Below are 17,897 nucleotides of genomic sequence, written 5' to 3'. Positions count from 1 at the left end.
CTCGATCTCTTGACCTCGTGATCCACCCGCCTCGGCCTCCCAAAGTGCTGGGATTACAAGCGTGAGCCACCGCGCCCGGCCGAGAATTGAAACTTCTTATCCCACCTTAACCTCCACAAACCAGGGTAGGTCTTAACCAATAACTATCAGATGTGGTAGTATAAATACTTCTGCTCCCTCACCCCTTGGATGGGACAGTTCTAAGGCATGGCCTACACTGATTTCAGAACTCCCCTATGGGACTGAGCCCAAATTACCCTCTACATGACTTTGCCCAGCATTACACACTCACTTGGCCTCCTTCCCTTCCCTGACCTAATCCTCTACTCTCCTACAAGTCTTTTCCTGGAAACACTTCCTAACAAATCACTTATACAGAAATTTTTATCTCAGGCTCTGCTTCTTCAAATCAGACCTACAACAGCCTCCCTAACTCTCCACCAAAAGCTGTCTTCCATGGTGTTTAAAATCCTTTCCCAGGGTTTTATCCCCTTTGCCTTAAGCTTAAACCCTGGAAACCTGAAAAGCCCCTGTGAAAGATCCCAGTTTTTAAAGGTTTTCATAATTATTGTACTCTACCTGCCCACATTTCAAGATTATTCTTAGAACAAATTTATTTTTATTGAGAGCAGTTTCAAGGAAAAGAAGATGAGCTACACAAAGGGGGTAAAAAGCAGAGAGATTCCTAAACCTTCTATGTTTTGATTTCCTTATCTGTAATCTTGGTGGAGATGGTGGGAGGCTGATTCTAGAACTCCTGAGATTCCTTGTTCTAACAGCCTACATTCTATGAACCTGAAGGATGAGGATATTGCTAATGAATGTGTCTTTCTTTTTTATTTTGATAGGCCCAACTGCACTTAGCCCTGAGAGATCATTTTTCTCTACCTCATCATATAAATGGTGCGTATCTTTCATATATTCTCATTTTGGCTTGGTTGTGGAAAAAGAAAAAGAAGGTGAGTATGAGGTGGTAATTTGTGACTAAGAAGACTGGTTTTTAATTTGGCCACTGCTAAAACAAAAAAAAATTGCATCCAAAAGTAAACAATATAACACTTCGTTATCTTCAAATGTTTGGCTTCTGTTGAAATCGATTCAGCATATGATTGCAGAATAAATTACACACTTCTCTGTTTACTTTCTCAAAGCCCTTGGTACACTAAACCAGAGTAATTTGTAGCCCAGAGAAATATGTTAAATAACTCAGGGGGCTTTTAGAAAGAATGAATGCACCTCCGCAAACAAGAGATTGTTTTTCACCTCAATAGTAACCAGATCCAAAATCTGACCAGTTCCCATGATGAACCTTACAAGATGGCCTGATTCTCATATCCACCTAGACAAAGCCCCAGAGTAACTTAGTCCCTGCATTATCATGCAGCCAATTTATGTCATTCCCAGCCCCTTTGGCCTCTTCTGGGGAAAAAAGAATGCTGTTTGATGAATGCAGCCTTATCAGTGTTCCAGATTATAAGGCTGTAGCTAGGCCTAGTTATTTAGCTGCCAATAATCATGGTTTCTATTCCAGTTTCAAGAAAATCTATGAAACAACAGCAACAACAACAACATCAACAAACCTATAGATCAGGAATGCTCAAAATTGTTTGTCCATTTGGAAATCAATCTATGTAAGAATATCTGCTGGGCACAGTGGCTCACACCTGTAATCCCAGCACTTTGGGAGGCCAAGGTGGGTGGATCACCGGAAGTCAGGAGTTTGTTCCTGGCCAACATGGGGAAACCCTGTCTCTACTAAAAATACAAAAATTAGCCAGCCGTGCTGGTTTGTGACTGTTGCTCGATCTACTCAGGAAGCTGAGGCAGGAGAGTTGCTTCAACCCGGGAGGTGGAGGTTGCAGTGAGCCGAGATCTTGCCACTGCACTCCAGCCTGGGCAACACAGTGAGACATTCAGAACTTATCACTTTTCCCCAAAAACCTGTTTGTTCTCTTTCCTGTACAACTTATTTGGTAAGTGGCTCCACCTATACTTGGAGCTCTAAGCAGCCATGTAAGAAGTTCAAACACCATCCCGGAGAGGTCATCTGGAAAGGGCCTAAATTGCATCAGAGGGAGGGGATCCCTGAGCCCCACCTTCCAGACCTCTGCATCAAGGCACCAGGCATATGAATGAAGATGTCTTGGATCCTCCAGACCAGACTAGCCACCAGCTAAACACTACTGAGTGATCCAGTCAACACCATGTAAGGCAGAAGAATCTCCCAGCTGAGCCCTGCTCAAATCCCTGACCCACAACATGCTGTGATATAATAAAATTATGTTGTTTTAAGGCACAAACTTTTGGGAAGTCTTGTTAAACAGCATAATGAGAACTTGTTAAACAGATAATGAGAACTACTAAATCCTCATCATTAACCTCTGCACATGTAACATGCAACTACTACTGAAACTTGAAGGAAATAAAATAGTCATTTTCTAACCTATACTGTTTTTATTTCTCCAAGTCATGCATCATAGCCATTCTTATCTTCCCAGTGAGACTTAAAGTTATCTTTAAGGCTACTTTGAAACTTCCAAACCTGCTGGTCTCTAGTCAGCTCTGCTGCTCTTGCCTGCTGGAAGCCTCCAGTGAGTACTTCACTGTCCAGCCATAACACTTAAACCATTTTCCTCACTGATTTCTGCCCAGACTGTCCCACCACCAACAGAGGAAAAACTTCCTACCTTGGATATCTTCCTGATTTTTCCTGACTCAAACAAAGAATGGCATTTTTCCAGCCCTTGCTTCTGGCTCAAATGAGATAACCAGATCATGTGTTTTCCCCTCCCCTTCCACTAAAATGTGGACATCCCCACTTGCTACGGGACTTCTAGATGGCACCATTCTATCAAGCATCCAGTTCCCTCCTCAGGAGAGGTTATCAGATATAAACAGAGTCAATTATGAGCCGTCCGTTCAGTTAAAGACCAAGTTCTGCTTTCTGCTGAAGGAATCTGACAATTTCCCCAAATGCATCAGTGTTCATACCTTGAGCTACAATTGAATCACTGACAATATATCCCATTTTCAAACTGTCACAATAGTACTATCTTCCTTTTAACCCGAGTGCCCAAAGTCCTTTCCCTCAAAGCCGATTTACTTGTACATATCTGCCCCCAATACACACACACACAGACACCCAAGAAGTCTTGATCTTTAATACCTCTTGACACGTAAATAAAAGAGGACTCATTAAGCAGACAAATTTGTGATCAGCGACTTGAGGCGGCCACACAACCCTTTCCTCTAGTGCAGGGCTGCCCTAAATCTTAGGTACCACTCCTGCTCCTAGTGATGAGCATCTGTGAAGCAATTATCCTGAGAAGCAGGAAGTAGCCTCTCAATGGCAGGAGCAGCTGGTGGGACATAATGCTGTCTGGCTTCCTGGCACCATCCCCAGAGTGAAACCTCCAATCGCTGGGCCTGTTTTTATTCCATTCTACGACCTCCCCAAGGTGCCTCTAGAAAAAGCAAATTGCTCTAACATAGACAAGGTCTTTTCCTGTTATTAATAAAACTCACTGATAGGCTCGCTAGTTCCTTCTGGCTACCAACATAAAAGCCTCAGGGCTGGGAGGGTGGGGGATCAGGGCTGAAGGTGACCTTGCATCTGTGATTTCCTGCTCATTATCAGAAAACCTACTAAATCCTCTGGTGTCTGGTAGACATTAAGACAGAATGCCCTATCACTGGACACTTGAGGAGTGTACCCCAAAGATGTAGATTTCCAAAGTGAATTCTGTGTCTTTGGGTGTGAGTCAAAATTAGAAAAGTCAACAACACTGATGCAAATGGGTTAAACAGATAATTAGTGATTCGGAAGTTAAAACCAAAAGCATTGAGGACAACCTCCCACCAGATTGTAAAGCAGCATCCTACAACCTAGTTCTAGCGTAATTCCTGCCCCGGCTGGGCTGGGAGCTGGGGCACTCAGCTCTACGTCAAAGGATGAGGGGTGACTTCCTTAGCTGGATTTGGGGAAAGAAAAAGGGTAGAAAAACAAAAGGGGAAAACCCAGGACAATAGACATTTCAAACCGTAGCCATGGAAACTAGAGCTAAGAAATCCAGCTAATTATTTCAAAAACTTCATCTTTCCAAAGGGAAGTTACCCAAATGCCTGAACAGAAGTGGCAAAAAGAATATACTGGCGTAAAAAAGAAAAAAAAAAAATCTAAACTTAAGCCAAGTACTACCTCCTTCTAGAATTACTTCTAAACTTATCGCCCCAGTTTTCTCCATCAGTTAAATGGGGAGAATGCCATCCACCTTTTCCCTAATCGCAGGCAACTAAGATTACACATGTTCCTTAGAAGATGAATGTCGTAGAAACTGACAGAATTTTTTTATTGGCCAGAATTCAACCTATTCTTCCCTATATCAAATTTAAAAAATAATAATGGAGCCGGGCGCGGTGGCTCAAGCCTGTAATCCCAGCACTTTGGGAGGCCGAGGCGGGTGGATCACAAGGTCAAGAGATCGAGACCATCCTGGTCAACATGGTGAAACCCCGTCTCTACTAAAAATACAAAAAATCAGCTGGGCATGGTGGCGCGTGCCTGTAATCCCAGCTACTCAGGAGGCTGAGGCAGAAGAATTGCCTGAATCCAGGAGGCGGAGGTTGCGGTGAGCCGAGATCGCGCCATTGCACTCCAGCCTGGGTAACAAGAGCGAAACTCCGTCTCAAAAAAAAAAAAAAAAAAAAAAAAAAAAAAAAAAAAAAAACAAAAAATAATAATAATAATAATAATAATAATGGAAATGCTGGGCCCTTGACAATAAAATATCAAAAGATAGTCGTCATTTCCTGACTCAGTTTTTCCCGCTTCCAGAGCATCTGGGGCATGAGACATCTTGCCAAACATACGGTGTTCCAAATGTAATTGTGCTAAATATTTAATATTCAACAATGGTTTACTGTAAATCAAGTTGTACGCAAACCAGCAGCCTCCAAGGCAAAGGTAGCTTTCACTTCAGCTTCTCTAACTCACTTGATTTTTCTCATTTAATTAGCTTTATATCCGAATAGCTCATCAGCTTTACTTGCCATTAAGAAAAATGCAGGAGCTGGTGAAAAAAATGTTGATCAGTTAATATCTGCATAAAATGTCCATACCAGCATGTCTCTGTTTGTGTCTTTGAGTCCATTCTTTTTAATTATCCAAGGCCCATTTTCTTCCTTCTCTCTCCAAAGATCTTAATAGTAGTGCCTCTTGCCTTTAAAAGATGTTCTTATAAACATTTCTAAGTGTTAGAGATGCTAATCATGACTGTGTTTCCTCACGTCTCACCTGGACCTAGCCAATGCATAATAATTGTAAGCATAATAATAACAACTAAGAGTGAAAATAACACATACCATGTACCCAAGGTATACCATGTGCTAAGCATTGATATACCTTATCTTTCATTTTCATATCAGCTCTACAGGTAAGTATTGTTACCTGCTTTATCCATCAGGACAAAGACTCAGAGGGCTGCATAGCTTGGTCAAGATCACACAGCTGACTAATCAGGACAAATGGGATTTTGAAGTCATATCTTTCTGAGTCCAAAGTCCTTGCAGTTGCATGCAGCAGCTACCCTGCAACCCAAGTGAAAGCTTCATTCACATTGTATTATCAAAATCAAAAGCCTATGACAGCTGTATGATGCAGAGAAAAGAGGGAAACATTCAGGAACACCTCCAAGCAATTTAGTAGCTACATCAGATAAGACAGTTTTGTTTTGAGGGTGGCCCCCATTCTTTCCTTTACTACCCAAGTCTGGTCATTAAAAATTACATTAAATCGACTAAAAATATAAAGAACAAGAAACAACCTAAACGCTTCTCTTTTATAACTTTAGTTTAAAATTTTAATAATTTTAGACATATGAAAAACGTTGTAAAAATGGTAAAGTATAACCTTCAGTCATCCTCCCCTAATGTTAGCATCCTGTGTAATCACAGTACAATTATCAAAATAAGAAGCCAATATTAGCACAATAGCATTAATTAAACTACAGACTTTCTGTGGAGTTCACCCAGTTTCCCCACTACTATACTTCTCTATGTTTCAGGATCCCACATTGCCTTGAGCTGACGTGTCTCTCTAGTCTCTCACTGTGAATCCAGTTTGTCCTTCTTTTTCATGACCTCCACGCTTTTGAAGGTCAGTTATCTTGGAGAATGTCCCTCACATTGAATTTGCCTGATGTTTTCTCAATATTTGATTGAGGTTATGTATTATTGGGAAGAACACCATAAAGATGATATATACTTCTCAGTGCATGGTATCAGGAGGTACTTGATGTTAATATGTCTTCTTACTGGTGATGATAATCTTGGTCTCTTGGTTAAACTGGTATCTTCCATATTTCTCTACTATAGAGATATTATTTTTCCCTTTGTAATTAAAAAATGCCTTGGGAAGGAGGGGATACTTTGAGACTATGCAAATTTCCTGTTTCTCCTTAAACTTTTACACATGAATTTTAGTTCTTGCCTGCAATAATTATTGCGTATGGTGATTTTCTATTTCCCTCATCTGTCTACATTTATTAATTAAAATTCTTCTGTGTGGAAGAGCTGACCCAAGTCTTCCCTTTAATTTTTATTCAATTAATTATTTATAATAGTATGGACTCATGGATATTTATTTTATTTTATAGGTTATAATCCAATGCTATTGTTATTTTGTTACACCAATTGTTCCTTAATGTCTTGCCTTATGTAAGCCGCTGTTCCTCTCTGACCCTTCCTTAAAGGCTTTTCAACAAGACGAGACTAAAGTGAGTAAAATTCATGGCACATGATAGATGTTCAACCAAATAGTAGCTAGAGTTACTTCTGCAGGTTGGCTATTTATCATTTAGAATTGAATTTTGCACAAAATCACCCATTTGCAGTGGGGATTAGAGGACTTACACAGTTCAGAGTTTATTTGGTCCACAGGGACTTTGATCTAGAATCCTAAACGCAAACACTCACTCTACCACTTACTAACTGTGAAACCTGTGACAAGTAACAACTTTTTTGAGCTTCTTTCCCTCTGTTACAAGTGTAATATCTTCATAAGCTATAAAAAATTATGGCTATGAATGTTTTTATGTTATGGTCCCCAGACCAAAGCTGGCTTGGCTGCATCAAAATTAGAATTCTATAGGCTAAATACATGTTCCTGGCCCTAGCCCCATGGGTTCTGATTTAGAAGGTCTGGAATAGGGTCCACACTATGCATTTTAAGCAAATAACTAAGGTGATTTTCTCACGGGGCCAGATCTGGGAACCAGTGTTACCAAGTAAACACCACATGCGTCCCTCCCTCCCTGACATCATGCCAGCCCTACGTGCCCACCACTGTCCTGCCACCTTCCTCTCAACTCAGGTGAATTCCTGGACCATCCAAAGGTTACTGCAAGTACTACAGGGAACCAAAATCCTTCTGAGCTGTAATACTTCATTGCATCCCTTTATATAAACTTGGGTTCTTAGGACTCCAAGAGCAAAATAAAATTCACTATGTTTCAGATGCAAATCTAATCTATTTCTTAAATACCCTCTTCTTTACAGAGATATACTCTGTGAGCCTTTCCTCATGGTACTGGGTCAGTAAATACTAAACTAAGAGCCAAATGAGGTGCCAGGGAGGAAAGAGGAGACAGGAAGAAGATCAGGAACACTGAGGAGGAGAAGAGCAAATTAAAGAAGGCAGAAGGGTCCTATCCTCACTTCCAGGCCACCCCCAGGTTACCCCTTCACACCCTGCCCTGCAGAGACCCGAGTGTGTACTGAGCCTCCAAGCCCATGGCTGAAACCTCCGAACCCATGACTGGGACCCACCCCAGGAGCTGGGGTGGAAATTCCCAGGGTCTTTGGATATGAAGGGCACACATCACGTGGTTCTGGCATATGCTACATTGAACACATCTGGGCTGCTATACCAGTCAAAAGGTGAGACTCTCTTGCTCACCCTTACCCACCAACAGATACCAGAAAGGGTAGGTATCTCCAGGAGCAAGAATAAAACAGGGGCTTTTACGTTTAGTGGTACCCAAGCAGCAGCTTCTGAAGTGACTTAAACTCTTCATCTCTCTAAATTTTGTTCAAAAAAATGGAGGTGAAATTCACGTAACAAAATTAACCATTTTAAAGTGTATATTTCAGTGGTAACCACCATCAGTATGAAGTTTCAAACATGTTCATCCCCTGAAAAGAAAACCCTATACCCATTAAGCAATCACTTCTCAATAATTCTCCCAACCAATAGCTTTTTTTTTTTTTGAGACAGGATCTTGCTCTGTAATCCAGACTGGAGTGTAGTGGCCCCATCACAGACCACTGCAACCTTGACCTTCTGGGCTGAAGCTATTCTGCACCACCTCAGTCTCCCAAGTAGCTGTGACTATAGGCACATGCCACCATGCCCAGCTAATTTTTTTATTTTTTGTAGAGGTGGAGTTTTGCCATGTTGCCTGGGCTAGTCTTGAACTCCTGGGCTCAAGTGGTCCATTCATCTAGGTCTCCCAAAGTGCTGGGATTACAGATGTGAGCCACTGAGCCAGCCCAGCCTCAATAGCTTTTTGTTTGTTTGTTTTTTGTTTTTTTTTTTGAGATAGAGTCTCACTCTGTTGCCAGGCCAGAGTGCAATGGCACGATCCCGGCTCACTGCAACTTCTGCCTCCCGAGTTCAAGCGATTCTCCTGCCTCAGCTTCCCGAGTAGCTGGGACTACAGGCACACACCACCAAGCCCAGCTAATTTTTGTATTTTTTAGTTGAGATGGGGTTTCACCATGTTGGCCAGGATGGTCTTGATCTCTTGACCTTGTGATCCGCCAGCCTCAGCCTCCCAAAGTGCTGGGATTACAGGCATGAGCCACCGTGCCCAGCCCTCAATAAATTTTCATAGTGAGTGGGGTTGGGGGATTGATTTTCTCCACAGTGAAATTTTATGTAGCCATTGTTTAAAGGACTTTGGGAAACTCTGGGTTCAAAGGGCACAGGGACATTCTCTCTTCTAAGCAGGTGGGAACAGCCTTCTAGAAAGGCCGAGGGTAACTTTTCCCTTCTCCTGCTCCACCCATTCCGATGAGGACAGTGTCAGCCTTTTCCGCTCACACAGCGTTTCATGTGGCCAACAATCTGTGAGAACAAGGGCATCACTAGGGCTTCGAGAGGAACCCCTACAGTGCCCCACAGTCCGGGTCACTCCCTGAAAATGGCTCCAGACAGAAATCAGCTCTTACCCTTTGCTTCTCTGGGTCCACATAGCGAATGCCAAAGTAGTCCTTCTCCAGCAGGCTGTAGTAGTTGCAGATGTGGTCAATGAGAAACTGTCCTTTGGTTTCCCTCTGCAAAAGAAGCACATTTAAGTCTCAGCCGGAGCTCACCTTGTGCATTCATGTCCACAGGGTGCCTTGTTCACCGCCGTGGGACCATGCTCAGAAAAATAAATTTGCTCCCTCTAGTACCTGAAGAAGGGGCTTCCAAACTCTTTTAACCACAAATTCTCAATGAGAAATACATTTTACATTGTCAGCCATTACACACACACACACACACACACACACACACACACACACACACACACGGAGAACCAAAAAGACCCCAAAAGAGGAACCAAAAGTAATACCTGCCATTTAATTTGTCTAATGCTATTTATGACTCAGAGTGCCAATTTTACAACCCAATAACTTGTGGAGGTCCACAGTTTGGAAACTCTCATGTAACACATACAGTGGCCTGTTTGTTCTAATTGCTTGACACATATTCATTCATTCAGTTCTCACAAGGATCCTATCAGGAAGGTTCTCATTTTATATCCGAGGAAACTGAACCACAAAGGGGTTTGGTGACTTGCTCAGTCACACAACTTGAATGGAGCAGGGCAGGATTTGGGGCAGGCCCATTGGCTGCAGTATGTGGGCTCCTTCCAAGTCACTTTGACTCCCTGGAGCATCCACGAGTCCACTGCAGCTCTGCCAGGAGACAGGGTCTGGTGAGTTTGGCAATGGTGTGAGTGGTATTTAAATTCCCTGGCTCTCAGCAGGAATGGTGGGGAACCTGCTTCCTTGGGCCTCAAAGCCACTGTATCCTTTCCATAAACCATCACAGAAAGGCAGGGTGGGAGATTCAGGGGAGCCCAGGACTAAGATCCAAAGACAGGCCTGCGTGACCTTGGGTGTTTCTACTTTGGTAAAATAAGATGGTTGGACTAGATAATTTCTAAGTTGGTTAGGTTATTTTTGCTTCTAAAATTCTACTAGTGAAAGAGGTATCAGCCAAATCTGATTAAGATAAATACCACTGCAACAAAAATCTCTTTATAGTAAAGACCCCTCTAAGCCCTCATCAGGATATCTGATAAGATTAATTTCTGCTTCAATCAAAGTTGCTGACAGACCCATGAAACGTTTTACGGATGTGACCTATTGAAATAAATGAAGAAATTGGAGGCATTAAGTGAGCCACTTTTTCAATCCACTAAAAATAGTTTTGAAAGATCAGTTTGGTCTATGTTACATAATGATCTTTTTATTGAAAACCACTACCATCAGCTCAGAAAGTTGGCTAGGAAAGCCACACCCTACAGCAAAATCTCCAACGACTACTCAAGCCCCTGAGAGAAGAAAAGTGGCTGCTGACACTACAGTGTTAAGGCAATGCCAGTGAGGCTGGAACAGGGGTCACTGCCCCCCAAAAAACCTGGGAAGTGCTGCACTGGGTGAAGGACTGGGGCTTATAAGCGCACAGTGTGCGTGATATGAAACCTCCATTTTCCCAAAATCACTTTCGAGTTTGATTTTGAGTGAGCTTCAAGTTTGTAACGTCCTTCCTGAGAAACCATCTGACATAGCTCAAAAGAGACAAAACATAAAAATGGAATTTGTTTTTAAATTTCTGCAATTGTTTTTTAATCCAGGAGGCTCAAATGACAATGCTATACGTAACAGCTGACTTCAATGCCCAGAAAATAATCAATGGCTTTAGTTCCTTTTACACATATACTCTGTAATCCATTCATCTTTAAAAGGTTGCGGCATTATCCGCTCACCAAACATAACATATGAGCTCATTGTTTTATGATTGAATGGCAAAGCCCTATTCATTAGGATTTACTACAGGGAAGTATTCCCTACCATATTCAAGATATGTGGGTCAAGGCAGCGCATTGTAATAATATGGGATTGAGCAGGCCTTGATTGTTCACAACAGATCCTGCTGTCATTTTGCCTGGAAGAAGATGTACTCAACAGCACAAAGATTTTTTTAAAAGATTAAACACAGCAACCAATATATAGCCTTCAGCAAGATTTCCATTGACTATTCACAGTCCTTGAGAGAAAAAAAGCTACTGCAGACAACGCAGTGATCAGGGTATGCAGGAGTGGCTGAAACAGGGGTCAATGCTTCCCAGAAAGCAGGTTAGGCCATTTCCCATAATTCCAGGCCGCCAGGTGGGTCCTAGGTATTTCTATTCAAGGTATAGCCTGCGGACCAACACTATCACAGAGCAGCAGCCACAGTCTCACCCAGGAGGGAGCCTGTTGGAAACAGAATCTCCGGCACTGCTCCAGCCCTGCTGCATGTGGTCTGCATTTTGGCAAGATCCCCAGGTTATTCACATGCACACTGAAGTTTGAGAAGCATTGGTCCAGGAGGATTTCCCCAACATGGGAAAACCACAAAATTTTACCTGTCTCCAGAGACCACCACAAAGAAAAAAAAAAATATGCCCCTTCTGCCTGCGAATTGTCTCTTCCTTAACTCAGAAAAATCAGTCCTTTCCTGCCTCAGGCACACAAGCTGCCCCTGCCTTTGTCAGGGGCCATCAACAGCCCTTTGCAGTTCTGCTCCTGCCTCTGCGTGTTCCCCAGCCAGCCTCACCACCCTGAGCCCTCCATGTCTCACTGCTTGGTGCCAAGGAAGCCAGCTTACAACCCACATTCTCCTGCCTGGAAATCCAGACAAAGTTTGTAAGCCATTTTTAAAGTTCCTATTGTTGTCATTTTTGTGTACTAAGCTCAGTTCTTACGCTAAACAAAAACCTGCATAGGCCCAGTACCAAAGGCTGAAAAAGATTGTTCAGGGGTCAGATGCATGAGGGGCCGAAGTCCAGCTACTGCCCATACACCTCGCTTCAGGAGAGAGGCGGGGAGTGAACAGTGTTATGACCCAACCTTCCACACGCTTCCTCCTGAGCCTCCCGAAGATAGAGGTTCCTTCCCTGCAGCCTAAACCAGTGCCTGGCATGCTGGATGTTACCAGATGAATAAGAAGGCATTGCTTTTTTCTCATAGAAAACCTGAGGTCAAGGAACAAAAGGAACCACTTCCCACAAGCCCGTTGGACTGCAAGTTCTCTCTCTGAGAGAGAGCCCCAGGAGAGACAATAGTGTCCTGGTATTAGCGATTCTGCGAATGTAGTGGAATTGGCCAACTTTCATGCATCTCTCTCAAGGTCTGTGTGCAAAAGTGGTTATCAAAGATTGCAAGTAAAAGGATTTCTTTTTAATGTCAGACTTCTGTCGATTCTCCCACAGGATAGCAGCTATACTTGCAGTACTGATTGAGTAGAGGAAAAAAATCAAGCAGCTAATTTAAATTCCTCAGAGTCGTTACCTAAATTATGTTTTATTAATCACAACACCATTTAATACATGCAAAAAGTAGTAAGATATAAATGCATGAGCAGGGTCTAATACAGAGGTCAGTAGCATTTGATACTCTGTGCTTAAAACCCTTGTGTGCCTAAGTATAGACTTTTGATGCTGGTCTCTAAAGAGGTTGTATGGTCTCAGAAATGCACTGACAGGGTTGAAAGATTTGTTTAACTACACAGCTAAACCTGTGTCTCAATAGTATAGTACACTGTGAATTGATTCTTTTCAGAAATACTGTACTAAAATAACGTGAAGACAATTGCAATACTTTTAATGTGTTAAAATGTATAAGCCAGTGTTAGCCACAGTGTGGTCCATAGGCTGTACCAGAACATGAATGGTGCATGACTGATCCTCCAAGACAGCAACCCCCATCCTTTTTGGAACCAGGGACCAGTTTCAGGGAAGACAATTTTTTCAAAGACAGGGTGGGGTATGGTTTCAGGATGACTCAAGTGTGTTACGTTTACTATGCACTTTGTTTCTATTATTATTACATTGTAATATGTAAGGAAATAATTATACAATTCACCATAATGTAGACTCAGTGGGAGCCCTGAGCTTGTTTTCCTGCAACTAACTGGGGGTAATGGAAGATAGTGACAGACCATCAGGCGTTAGATTCTCATAAGGAGGATGCAGCCTAGATCCCTCACTGCACAGTTCACAATAGGTTTGCACTCCCATAAGAATCTAATGCCACCGCTGATCTGACAGGAGGGGGAGCTCAGGTGCTATTGCGAGTGATGGGGAGAAGCTAGCAATACAGATGAAGCGTCTTGCTTGCCCACAGCTCACCTGTGCGTCTCAGTTCTGTGGCCCAGGAGGGTTGGGGTCCCCTACTCCAAAAAACAACTGCAGAAATTAACAGTAATTTAATTCTACTGTGCTTTTTACAAATATTGGTCCAAAGCAGACTGGAGGAATAAAAATCTAATACTGGTGTCTTCCCACAGAGAGTTTGAGACTCTCTGATACAAACAGTGCCACCGGGCTTGGGGATTCTATTTGGGATTTCTTTAGTCCACAAGCCTCAAAGTGTGAAGGGGGTTGTGTCCTCTCTCCCACCTTCTCCGCCCATTTTTCAGACAATTCTTAGTATGTATGGATCCCGGAACCCCCGGCAACAATCCCATCTTCCCTCAAAGTCTTCTCCCACCGGGTGGAAAGTGCTAGTCTCCTGGGTATGGCAGGATACTTGGCTTACTTCTGGGCGTCTCAAAAGGCAAATTCTCTCACTGGGCTAAAGACTCATTGATGTGGCAAACTAGGATCCATTTCAAAAGAATTTGTGTAAAATAACTACATGTCTGATTAGGGAGGGCTGGGTAAGAGTGGGTTAACCCTTTCAAGACAGTGAAAAGATCATTTAGTTGCTCTGAATCTCTATTTCCTGGTCCTTAAACTCTAAATAATGACATCTTTAATGGGTAACCTGAGTATTAAAGACAATGTTTATAAAATATCTTTTTGGACACATAGTAGCTGCTCAATAAATGACAGCTATGTACTATTGTTGTTTGTAATATGATGATTTCTTTTCTTCTGATGCCCATGGTACCTTCTGTTCAAAGCCTACTGAATGGACCAGGGTCGGTAGTAAGTCCCACCAAACACAGATGACTGGAGAGCTTATCATTCTCTCACAGAATGGGTTGGATTTACTTCCTAACACCCTATGAAACCCAATTTTTATAATCACAAACTAGCCTACTTGTCAGAAAAGTCAACCTTTCCTCCCCACCCCAAAGTATGAACTAGGAAAACAGAAACCACCACTGTGTTCTAATCTTGTTTTCAAGGATTATCAGCTAAATGGCCTTAAGCAAGTCACCAAATCTCTCTGAGACTGTTTCTCCTTCTATAAAGGGAGAATAATGATGGTAACTTCCAGATGTATCTTCAATGAGACATTTTAAGGCTCATTCACATATTTGTTAAACACTTATTATGTCCCAGGCATTGAGATAGGGATTAGAAATAAACAATGAGTGAAACATAGAAATTTATCATCTCATAGACCTTAAAAACCCTGCCCTTTGTAATATATGAATGAATTTTGTAAACTGCAAAATATTAAACCAATGTTAGATGTCAATTTTAAGAATAATCTTAATCTTTAATCTTTGTCTTAATTTTACACATCATTTTAGAAATAAGAAAGTTGAGTGGAACAGTATTTACCTCCCAGAACTGTCCCCTGGAGGTTAAAAAAAAAGAAGAAAAAAAAAAGTGAACAAAAAGACAAAGAACTCAATTTTTTAATTTAATTTTTATTTTACATTCGTGGGTACATGTGCAGGTTTGTTATACATGTAAACTGTGTCATGGGGATTTGTTGTACAGATAATCTCATCACCCAGGTATTAAGTCTAGTACCCATTGGTAATTTTTTCTGATCCTCTCCCTCCTCCCACTCTGCACATCCCAACAAGCTTCCATGTCTGCTGCCCCCATCTTTGTGTCCATGTGTTCTCATCATTTAGCCCCACTTATAACTGAGAACAGGTGGCCTTTGGTTTTCTGTTCCTGCTTTAGTTTGCTTAGGATAACGTTTCTTGATTCTCTGTAGCCAACTGCTGATGATGCATTTACTTCAACTCCCAAGTTCAGAGGCAAAGTTAAAACAACAATAAATTTGTGCTTAAAGAAAAAGAGCAAAGAAATCAATTGCCTAAGTCATCAATAGCTTTTCTTCAATAAAAAAAAGTCTGGCAGATTTCAGTCCCCAATTCCTAAAACTCTAAGTGAAGTTTTGTTCAGTCTTTTAGATATTGGTTAAGTGGGAAAAACAGTACCAAACCCCAAATACGGAATATATTGCTAAAGTAGTTTAGAGTTTGAATAGCTACCTTCAAGAATGAAGGTATGAACATAGTAACAGGAACTACTATTCATTTAACACTTCCTGTATACCAAGAACTTTGCTACGTAGTTTACATTTGATCTCCTGACAACCCATTGGGATAGTTAATATTCTCCTCATGTTACAGACAAGGAAAAATGAACTCAGAAATGCTATGTTTCTTTACAGGGCTGTCAAACTGAGGTCTGACACCTATACCAAAGCTGTTCTAGGAACTCAGTTGGCCTATGTGCCCCCATTCTTTACGTGGAGATAGAGGAAGGCAATAAGATGAGGATTTGGGAGCAATGTCAAGCTCTCCAATTACTAGAATTTGGACACTGGAAGGAAGGAGCACTGGGTTACCCACCCCAACAGCAGGCTGGGAAAAGGCAGTTTTATAAAATACGAAGCACATTATGATACACTTCATTAGTTGACTGCTTAGCAACCATACATTCCTTTGTCTTTCCTAAAGGAACCAAGATTTTGCTCAGGTATGCATACGCATGTACACACATGTGTACACCCACGGTACAGGCATGAACCTCAAGGAACTATGACCCAACCGCATCTCAGGGCCCTGGCTTGGATGGTATGAGGGACCCACCTCTCTTGTCTGATTGGCTCAGTAAAGGACACATGACCTAGCTTAGGCCAGTGAGACATGAGGAAGACTTTACAGGGGCTTCTGGGATAATTCTTCTTTACTCTTCTGAAGGAGCTTCAAGAAGACACTTGCCCTTCCCTCTGGATCATACACAGAGGTGCAGCTGGTTTGAGGGTGAAGCCGAAATATTCACAGAGAAATGGAGCCTGTGTCTCCAACTGTCAATCTGTTAATGTGAATGTCCTTGGGGATATACATGAAATTCCATGTTATTTCAGTGAGTACAAATTGGATTTGTTTGTTGCACCCAACATTTTCACTCGGGAGAGAAGGTAAATCAATGCCTCAGGCCAAGAAGAGCTAAGAGAGAACAGCAGTGCTGGTGTGAAGCCCAGCTGCAGAGATGGCTGACTGATGAGCCCGTGAGCAGTCTATTGACTCTGCTCTATGTTCTGCTGTGTTCTATTCGGTCAGCATAGTGTTGATTGAACTGATGATGGCTGACTGAGGAGCCCGGGAGCAGAGTCCATTGACCGCTGTGTTCTATGCAGTCAGCATAGTGTTTTGGTGCTTCTGAACGGGGAGACTGCACATAAAAATCTGGATGCTGGCTGCCATTAAAAAGCTGGAGGGTTTGGAAGCTGGACTGTAAGGTCTGCTTGGCTTCTCCTTTCCCTGGAAAATGAACTCTGCAGTCCACCACAATTCTGCCTTTCCTGTTGTCTTCTGCTTCTTCCATTTCCCTCAATTCCCTGATCGCTGGAGGTATTTGAGTTTACAATCCCTAATCTGAGGCAATAACAGAGGTCTCAGAAAGCCATTCTCGAAAGAATTTTCGTTGAAAGTACATCCTCAGAGCCAGGAAACATCCTCAGTGAACACAGCTTTGGGCGGCCCTCTAAACTTGCCCAACACCTGAGGTCCTAGGACCCACTGGAGGAAGAAAGACCTAATACAGAACACTGACATGGGAGGTGCTCCTGGGAATGAGGGAAGAAGGCAAGGGCCAGAGAAGTTGGAAGCACAGCCCCAGGATACTGGGGACAGTTTGTTCTGGGGTTGGCACTGTTCCGCCAGGACCCCTCTATGACAAACAGAAGTGGAAGCTATGAGGCCTCATTTCCCAGTTATGAGGGTTGTGAGGTTTTTGTTCAAAGGGATCTGTTGCTTGGCATCCTATGCCTGCAGAAGTTGCTTTTGAGAAGGGACAGTCTTTATAAACATACACCTGGGAAAAAAACAGAATTGTCTCTGGTGATTCCTCTACCTAGAAGGAACAATCCAATCATCTGAATGCCCAGAAACTCCATGAGGAGCTTCTAACCAATTACAAGGCCCTTAACAGCAACTAAATGCTCAGTTTGCTGCTAGGATTATGTCTTCTAGGGACAGATGGCTACATTTTTCTGGTGAATTAAGGGCCTTGATCCATTTACCTTCATGGGCAGATGAATAAAGAACAGTAATAAGAAACTGGTGAACTAAATAGTTTTGCTTGTATTGTGAAGGACAAGCATTTATTAATATATGAAAGATTGTAGCTTGATTCAACAACATAAAAATGCTGTGTTAATATTCTGCTATAAAACACTCAAGGCTATTTGTATAAATTCACACATTTTGTTATGTTAGGGACCACAGCTTTAACCAAAACTGCATCTCTTTAATAAATTAACCTTTATTAGGCCAGGCACAGTGGCTCACACCTGTAATCCCAGCACTTTGGGAGGCCAAAGCGGGCAGATCACCTGAGGTCAGGAGTTTGAGACCAGCCTGACCAACATGGAGAAACCCCATC

The 17,897-nt window shown here is 42.3% G+C and overlaps 1 protein-coding gene across 4 annotated transcripts in view; it reads right to left on the bottom strand.

The window, feature by feature from the left end:
• FRMD3 (FERM domain containing 3) overlaps window positions 1–17,897 on the bottom strand; it is a 293,432-nt gene that overhangs the window by 133,296 nt on the left and 142,239 nt on the right. For 3 of the 4 annotated variants that reach the window (XM_017508559.2, XM_017508560.2, XM_037731356.1), the window contains exon 2: window positions 9,229–9,333. In XM_017508559.2, coding sequence (XP_017364048.1) covers window positions 9,229–9,333 — 105 coding nt within the window. Of the gene's footprint in view, window positions 1–9,228; window positions 9,334–17,897 lie in introns of those variants that run through there. The other variant, XM_037731357.1, reaches the window with a different exon arrangement.

The sequence above is a fragment of the Cebus imitator genome, unplaced genomic scaffold (assembly GCF_001604975.1).
Source record: "Cebus imitator isolate Cc_AM_T3 unplaced genomic scaffold, Cebus_imitator-1.0 Scaffold394, whole genome shotgun sequence".
NCBI lineage: Eukaryota > Metazoa > Chordata > Mammalia > Primates > Cebidae > Cebus > Cebus imitator.
Note: the sequence above shows the minus strand (reverse complement) of the source record. Positions and strands in the feature narration are given on the sequence as shown.